The 8,459-nt window shown below is 38.8% G+C and overlaps 2 protein-coding genes across 2 annotated transcripts; one reads left to right on the forward strand and one right to left on the reverse strand.

The window, feature by feature from the left end:
• The first annotated feature begins 1,987 nt into the window (after nucleotides 1-1,987).
• LOC119308374 lies at nucleotides 1,988-3,956 on the forward strand. The gene is made up of 3 exons (XM_037584503.1): nucleotides 1,988-2,287; nucleotides 3,384-3,587; nucleotides 3,668-3,956. The coding sequence occupies exons 1-3, from the start codon at nucleotides 2,237-2,239 to the stop codon at nucleotides 3,722-3,724; spliced, it is 312 nt and encodes a 103-aa protein (XP_037440400.1). The 5' UTR covers nucleotides 1,988-2,236; the 3' UTR covers nucleotides 3,725-3,956.
• A 3,428-nt stretch (nucleotides 3,957-7,384) lies between these two features.
• Nucleotides 7,385-8,419, reverse strand: LOC119309380. The gene is made up of 3 exons (XM_037585394.1): nucleotides 7,930-8,419; nucleotides 7,513-7,631; nucleotides 7,385-7,423 (listed from the first exon to the last, which is right to left on the reverse strand). The coding sequence occupies exons 1-3, from the start codon at nucleotides 8,384-8,386 to the stop codon at nucleotides 7,385-7,387; spliced, it is 615 nt and encodes a 204-aa protein (XP_037441291.1). The 5' UTR covers nucleotides 8,387-8,419.
• Between the last annotated feature and the right edge of the window lie 40 nt (nucleotides 8,420-8,459).

Here is an 8,459-nt window from a genome sequence, read left to right on the forward strand (position 1 = left end):
TAAAGAGAAAAAGGAAAAACAGAAACGAAAAACAAAAAACGAAAAAGCAACAAGGAAAAGGGAAAAATGTAAAATGAGAGATGAAATAAGAAAAGACTTAAATGGATCGCAGTGATCAGGTAGAACTGGTTGGCGCCGTGGTTACTTGCTGTAAACTCGAAGCGGAGATCTGGAGTTCGATACCTGTCGGCGCGCTTCTTTTTTTGGCGTGTACAAAATGAAAAGGAAACAGAGTAAGATGGGCTGGCCCATTGCGGGGCGCTGCAGGCGCCCGTTTGCCGAATACACACTAACGGGCGCCTGCAGCGCCAAATAGGATTTCCCCCTCCTATACTCCGCATTATGCGGCAACTGCAAAGCCAAGTAGCTAGCCACTACGCCTTACTGCTCTTCATGGTACACAGGCAACACAAACACTTTAATACTAGATAAAATCGCCTGATCGGGTTATTTTCGCTTTTTTTGTCATTTCTTGAAAGTACTAAATAAACATTTTTTAAATGACGAACGTTTTTGCCAAGCACACACGAGTTTGAAAAGTTGTGTATTTTAACCAAACTTGTAAAATTGGATTGATTTTTGAAGGTGTGTAGAAATTTTGAAAAACAGGAACCTTTTTTACAAAATGTGAAAAAAAATGAATTTGTGAACGAAATTTAAAGCATGCACATTTTTTGATTTTCGGCACAAACCTTGGAAGACAGGACCCTTTTTAAATACTGATCAATTTATGACAATCACGGACAAGTTTGAAAGACAGTAAACAATTTTTTACTTTGTGAACATGTTTTTCAAAATAGGAACATTTTATGAATTTGTGAACAAATCTTGAACAATAGACACATTTTCTAGAAACTCCGAAATTTATTCGAATTTGTGAACAAATTTTCAAAATGGGAAAGTTTTGAATTTGTGTACAAATTTGGAGAACAAATTTTGAAGCATGACCATTTTTTGAATTTTGTGAACAAATTTTGAAATGGAGAACAATTTTGAAAAATCCCGATCAAATTTGGAAGCGTGAATTTGTTTTCAATAGGTGAACAAACAATTGAAATCCAGTACATTTTTTGAATTTTGAACGTTTCTGTAATGAGAACAATTTTTGAATTTTGAGAACATTTTTTCTGAAAACTGAACATTTTTGAAAACAAGAATGTTTTGGAATTTGTGAGAAATTTTTTTAAAGCAATAATTTTTTTTTGAATCTTGAGAACAAATTTAGAAACGGAGAACAAATTTCGAAGCACAGACATTTGTTGAATCTTTAGATTTTTTTTGACATGGAGAACAATTTTAAAAAATACTGAACAAATTTGGAAACGTGATTTTTTTAATACGTGAAGAAAAAACTGAAATCCGGTACATTTTCTGAATTTTGAAAGTTTTAAACATTTTTTTAATTTTAAGATCATTTTTTTGAAAACCGAACAATTTTTGGAAACATGAAATATTTTAAAAATAGTTTGAAAAAATAGAATAAAAGAAAAATAAATAAAAAACCAAAGAAAGAAAATTGTTGAAAAGAGAAATTAACTTGAAAAGGAAAACTGATAGAAAACAAAAAAGTAACGAAAAGAAAAGAAAGCGAACCAGAAAAAGGAAGAATAATAAACACAAATAGTAAAAAAGGAAAAAATAAAATAAAAATAAAAAAACCGGTTCAAGAACCTTCTAGCTGGTTCCCAAAACCAGTAAGAACCGGCTTGGAACTCTCTGGAAGGTTCCCAAAACCGTAACCTGGTTGACATTACAGGGCCGGCCCGAAATCTCTCGCTAGTCAAATCCCCTGTGCGATTAGTCTACAGTTTGACGCAGCGAGCGTCCAACAGGAAATTCCCTGGAACCCCTATCAGAAAAAAATGTTTAAAAGGAAAAAACATATCCAGCGGGCTGTGACATCCTGCGCAGCACCCCATGGCCAGAATTCGTCCCGTGAAGCCGATGAAGCCCGCCTGGCGCTCTGAGTCGCTCTAGGCCATCCGATTGACTTGGACGGTCCGCATCGCTCTCGGCCAAAACAAAACTGCAGCGGCCCGAAAACCCTAACCCTAGCTCATTTCCGGCTTTCCTCCCCGATTCACCGGATGCAGCGATTTCAGTGACTTGAGCGCCGGCGGCGGAGCTGACGGCGACGTGGGAGGCGGGGAGGTCCTTCACACGTGCACATCCGTAAGTGTGCCACCGGCTACTTTCTGCCCGCGCGTTATCCAGAGACAGCGGCGTCGCGGCGGCGATGCCCACGCTCGGCGGCGGTTCTGCGGGATCTGGACACGGCGTCATCAAGGCAAGCCCTTCACCTCTTCTCCTTTCATATCAACTTTTGGGCTCCAAAAATTTCGGGGATTCGTTTTCCAGAGTTTTGCATTTGGGGATTTTTGGTCTGTTGATTTTTTGTTGTATCACGATCCACAAAAATATCGTGAATCAAGTAGTTCTCTACCTGTATATAGTGTCGTATTACATAAGTACGTAGTGGCTCACATAGCCCTTGAATAGCTAACTGCTGTTTCTTAGTAACGCAAAGATAGAAATTCAGAATGTCGAGAGAAACTGCGCTGGAGCATAATAAGCTGTTGCAATGCACAAGCTCTTTTGCTAGTATATCTAAAAAGTGGAAACGAAAAAAAAAGCAACAAAGTGCACGATGGCTTCAACCAACTAGCGATTTTTTTTTCAGGATTCAAACTGGCGATCATAACTTCTTTCTTTTTGAGAATTAACTAGCGATCAGATAGGTATACTAACCAGCGACCAGACCTCCACCAATAATAAACCCAGCGATAGTGGATGTGACTACTAAGTACTCCCTCTGTTCCCTCATAACTTTTTAGCTTTTCCTTGATTCGTGTATGTATACGCATTTTAGTATGTATGTTCACTCATTTTAGCATGTATGTAATCAATATTGAAATAGCTAAAAGGTCTTATATTAGGAAACGGAGGGAGTGCATGATTATTGCACCCAAAAGTTGGTGGAATAATGCAGTTGCCTCTGTACTTTATGTTTCATGTCAGGAACAGGGGAATCGTTGCTCTATTTGATACTCCCTTCGTCCCAAAATAAGTGTACTTTGGGACGGAGGGAGTAGCTAATTTGATTGAAGGTGTTGGAACCAAACAGTTGGTGTTTGGGTGAAGCTTTGGCTTGGTGGGCGGGGATAGTAACATAAGTTTTATCTTTTTCTCCAGAAAGTTTTGCCAATACTTAACATCTTATTTACGCTGGAAAAAGAAATAAACAAGTGAAATAAATTATGTAAGACGTGATCCATAATTGAGTTCTTATATTTGTAATCATATTGTTGCATTACCTCATTAGTCTCCTTGCTTGCTTTTGAAGAGCATGTGTTTGACTGACAGTTTTTTTTTTTTTGCTGTAGGGGAAGAAAGGGAAGACGATTGCTGACAGTAATGACCCTGGTAAAGCGTTTGCAAACAAGTTTAGAGTCACATATGGAAAGTACGAGTCTGAGGCGAATTCTGAAGATTGGAATAGTATTCTCTCCATAGAAAAGATGCTGAGCCTTCCTCCTGATCGTGAACCGAAGGAGTATTTCACGGAATTGGACCAAAATCTGTATAAGGTACGAGATGCACGTTTCTGTTCATCTTGCTGGCTACATAGATTACAGATGGATTAAAATATTGATGATTCTTGATGTAGGTAGTCAAAATCATCGAAGGAAGGAAGTTGGAACCCAAGAGAGAGAGAGATTGGTGAAGGACCTACGACTTTTGATAGAGCAGTTCCTTGAGATTAAGGAAACTGGCATATTTGTCAATGAGGACAGACAGGTTGATTCAAGCTTTTTAAGTATAATTATGGATTTGTCAGCATAGTGTTATAGATGTTTGTTTTATTCGATTGTAGTGTGGTTTGTGCAAGTTTTTTGAAGTAATAATTATGGATTTGAGAGCAATAATGTTATAGACGTTTGTTTTATTTGATTGCAGTGTGGTTGGTACCTTTCTGTTACACATAAATACAACTAGTGCTGCATCTTTGTGTGATTCAATGTACCTTGCTAAATGCTGCCTAGCGCGTAGCTCGGGACAAAAGGTGGAGCAACATAGAAAATGTATATAGTGTAGAATAGTGAAGGTTTGTCATCCAGTAGGGAATTGGCCTGTTCCCACTATTCTCAGCCAATGGTAGGATTTCTGAGACTGGTGTCTTGTGCTCTTTGGGTACAAATATAGGGATTGATCCCTAAAACATACTCCCTCCGTCCGAAAATACTTGTCATCAAAATAGATAAAAAGAGATGTATCTAGAACTAAAATACGTCTAGATCCATCCCATTTTATCCATTTTGATGACAAGTATTTCTGGACGGAGGGAGTATAAGGGTAGGTGAGTTTCAGCATGGAGACTTCACAGGGCAAAAGGCCATCTGAATATTTTTGTTGGTTGACAGAAAATTATCTTCTCCTGATGATTTACTTGCTGTAAAGGTCCAAGTATTCTTGAACTTTAGACCACAAATAATCACTTTAATGGTCTGAGCTGCATGGTTAACTAGCATTATATGTTATTAAATGTTTTTGAGTAGATGATAAGAGTCATACAGCCGATATCGGACATGTTCTTCCTTCTGTATTAATAACTGGAGTGTAGAAGGTACACTTGAGAATAAAGATCTAGGTTGGCTCTGTGCTGATTCAGTGACTTCTATGTGCGAAATAACCCTTTTTACTTAAAGGCTGAACGTTTTAGTGAGCCTGCACATTTCATGTACTCCCTCCGATCCAGATTACTTGTTGCTCAAACGGATGTATCTAGACGTATTTCAGTGCTAGATACATCCATTTGAGCGAAAAGTAATATGGATCGGAGTAGTTAATTACATACTCAAATTGGTTCGTATTTGTTGCACTGTCGTCTTCAACATTTCCTTGATACAAACTGTTGAAGGCCCTTTGCCGAATGCACATTCCATGCCCTTTGTGTAAATCTGTATCATGTAGTAATAACAAGCAGTCAACAACTATGTAGTGAGCAAATAAATGTGTAACTATGTGCTGTGCTTAGTCTTTAGCTATTTCCTTGTCTATCCAGTACTAGAATAGTTATTGCTAAGTGTGTGTGATCCAACGTCTAGACGTATTTGTCAGTGTTCATATTTAGGTGTATGGAGGTGCATTAATTTTTTAATTCTCATGCAGAGAGCAGCTTTGCAAGCAAAAGACTGGCTCGAGAAGAAGCTGAAGGTGCAGAGCTCGGTTCCATTAATGAAGATCCTGTCCTAAAATGTTCTGATTTAGATAGGTGGATTAAAAATCTATCATCAAAGGAAGAACTCTTGAGGTAATTCTGGGACACATCATTAATTGAACATTTCTAGTAGTTTATTTGCAAGTTTTAGTCACTCCTTCCATTACATAACACTATATAGGGGGTCCTTCTCTTTTCTCATTGATTGGGATGTCTTTTTTCTCCGATTCAAATCTTAATCACAGTAGTCATAGATGAGCTCGTTTTCTGAAAACCTAAAGACTTCTTCGTTCATTAGAATACATACATATAGTTAGCATAAAATATATGATTAGAACTTTTTTCATTAGAATGAAACCTAGGACTCTTTCGTTGATTAGCACCTGTACCCATATTTCTCTCTATGCCCTGATGGAGTGATGCAGTAGTTGCATTTGCCAAATTAAAAATGCATTTATTTTCCATCTGCAATGTATAACTAAGATGCTGTATCCAAATAATCATTTCTATGCATTTATGTTTTGCATTCCCATCCTTTCTTATTGTTTAGTGTATTAGTCCATTTAGACTAGCTTCAGTTTGAAAGAGGACTCTGTCTACCTTTCTTGCTGTGAACAGCCTTGCATTGGAAGATTTTAAGAATGCGCGAATTGAGGAATTATCTTTAAACCCAAGCCAAGAAGGTGCTCTGAGCAATTTTATCAACTACTTCTGGGATCGGTTGTGTGACCATAAACAACGATTTACATATAAACATGAAAAGCATACTTGCCGCCTGTTAGAATTTCAGAGACCTAATAAACAGCCACCGAGATGGATGTTGATTAAATTGATGAAAGATGCTGCCCGAGCCGGTATTTACATGAGAAGTGATAATGTACCTTTCTGCTTTTAGTAACAAAGATGATGAAATCTTTGAGCTTGTGACGCATCCTTCTTACCAAATGATCAAAGATTCTATTCCATTCGGATGTAGCACGGAGTACCCAAGCATGATGAACTACGAAAGAACTAAATATATTCCAACAGATCAAACTGAGAAGAGGTTGCTGGAGATAATTCTTAACATGGATAAATTTGCACATGGCGTTGAAGTGCTGTCAAATTATAACCATGCCATTCTGTCAGATCCGCTTGTGAGCCAGGCTGTGAAACAACAAAAGATTCAGGAAGTCCAAGAGGCTTTAGCTCGAAAGGCAGTGGTTCTAGGCAAAGTTTGAGAAAGCGCTAGGCGTTAATTATGCGTTTGGCCACCTACTTGCGTTTTTCTAGCTTAGGCGTGATTAGGCGCAATTAGGCGCAATTATGCGTTTTCTATATAATTGTACGGATATGGGCAAAAAAGAGCAGTTTGACATAAAAAAAGTGCTAGAATGTAAACTGGAGGTACAATTATAAGTTTATAACCTTGTTCTCTCTCCAATATGTTGCCCCTGCCTCTTTGTATGTTGTCCTCTGATCGTCTCCCTCCAATGCATTGTGCAACAGCTAAATACATCATAGAGAAGATGACAAGATGTTAGCAGCAGCAACCAAAGCAAACTAGCAAAGTAGCAAACAAGCAATGTAATAGGTAGAACATATCACAAGTTCACAACTTCACAAGCAAGCATATTACATAACAAATAAAAGTCTTAAACTTGCTTAGTGCTACCAAACCAAAGTACCACGGCCACGATCCACAATAGTCTCACCCGTGACCACTCCATCATAGTCTCTTACATAACAAATAACAAACAAAAGACAAATGCATGAATGCAAATGCATGATAACTTGATCACTTAATGGCATGATGCTGCCAACCATCATGCAATGAGCCAATGATCACTAGCTCAAATGCTCAATGCCTCTCAATCATCCTCATACTCAATCTCATCTTCATCTACTATCTCATCATCATGATCGGATTCAAACTCCTCCTCAAGGTCTCTCACTCTTGCACTCCTCCGAAGTTGGAGTTGCTCTTGTGCTCCCATTGCTTCACCAAGTAGATCCCATGATATCCCTGTACCCGGATGAACATCTCCATCCTCCTCATCAAGATAAACAACGCTTGCATAATCACCCCCTCCTTCAAATAGAAATCCTTGAGCTTCGGTAGCATCGGTGCTAATGAGCACATCCCATTTCTTCTTCTCTAGGAGCTTTTGTTTCCTAGACAACATCCTATTTCGTTGTGAGCCTATTTCTTCTCTTGGTATGTATCTACATATTAAACATCATTTTGTATGAGCATATTTAAAAACAAAAACGAGAGACAAATGAGGAGACAAAATTGAGAGAAAAGATAATACCGATTCAAATGCACTCCAGTTTCTTTCACAACCAGAAGAGCTAGAGGTCAGAGAGAGGATTCTCATAGCCATTTCTTTCAAATTTGGTGTTTCTCCTCCATAAAGCTTCCACCAACCAACTAGAAATCGGAGAACATATAGCAGTAGCAAGTTAGTAGTAGCAGCAGCAACAAGGTAGCAGCAGCAAAAAGCAGCAGTAGCATGGTAGCAGCAGCATCAAGGTAGCAGCAGCAGTAGCATGGTAGCAACAACAGCAGTAGCATGGTAGCAACAGCAGCAGGAAGCAAGCATCAATAGCAGCAGCAACAGCAAGAAACAAGCATCAATAGCAGCAGCAGCAGCAAGAAACAAGCATCAATAGCAGCAGCAGCAGCAAGAAAAGAGTAGCAACTAGTGGGCAGGAGCAAGCAAGTATACCGGGGCTGTAGCTTTTATTTTCACATGCTTTTGCAAGCTTCTTTCCAAAAGTTCCTTCTTTGTTTTCATATTTCAGAAACTCGTCATTGACAACCAGCATGCAAGTATCATGATCATTTGCATAGTATTGTTCAGCACACTCTTGAAATCCTTCATTTGCAGTGGTAAAGACGGAGCTATCTGCATAACTATAGTGTGGGTTCAACACATATGCGGCCATGTGCAGTGGAGAATCTAGCCTTCCATTCATCTTCTTTTCAACAATGCCCATAGTATCTTTGTAGTTCCTCTCCAAGTTGTTAAATGCCTCCTTCATCTCCCTCTTTGCATTCACCAACTCTCCATACAACCAAGCCATCGATGGCTTAATATCCCCATCAACCAAATGAAGAACTCTCACCAATGGCTCAAACACCTTTATGCATAGGAGCACACCTTTCCAAAAGTTTGCATCCATCACCGTTGCCGCTGCATCCTTGCCTTTCTTTGTTTTCACATGACTCATATCTTCCCAAGCTCTTTCAACCACC

The sequence above is a fragment of the Triticum dicoccoides genome, chromosome 5B (genome assembly GCF_002162155.2).
Source record: "Triticum dicoccoides isolate Atlit2015 ecotype Zavitan chromosome 5B, WEW_v2.0, whole genome shotgun sequence".
Taxonomy (NCBI): domain Eukaryota; kingdom Viridiplantae; phylum Streptophyta; class Magnoliopsida; order Poales; family Poaceae; genus Triticum; species Triticum dicoccoides.

Excerpts from the sequence above, each read along its gene's own strand:
- LOC119308374 (XM_037584503.1), top strand. The coding sequence starts at position 2,237 with ATGCCCACGCTCGGCGGCGGTTCTGCGGGATCTGGACACGGCGTCATC. Across the intron at positions 2,288-3,383 it reads CTGGACACGGCGTCATCAAG|GGGAAGAAAGGGAAGACGAT; the intron begins GCAAGCCCTTCA and ends TTTTTGCTGTAG. Across the intron at positions 3,588-3,667 it reads TGGACCAAAATCTGTATAAG|GTAGTCAAAATCATCGAAGG; the intron begins GTACGAGATGCA and ends TTCTTGATGTAG.
- LOC119309380 (XM_037585394.1), bottom strand. The coding sequence starts at position 8,386 with ATGGATGCAAACTTTTGGAAAGGTGTGCTCCTATGCATAAAGGTGTTT. Across the intron at positions 7,632-7,929 it reads AAATAAAAGCTACAGCCCCG|TTGGTTGGTGGAAGCTTTAT; the intron begins GTATACTTGCTT and ends TCCGATTTCTAG. Across the intron at positions 7,424-7,512 it reads ACTGGAGTGCATTTGAATCG|ATACATACCAAGAGAAGAAA; the intron begins GTATTATCTTTT and ends TTTAATATGTAG.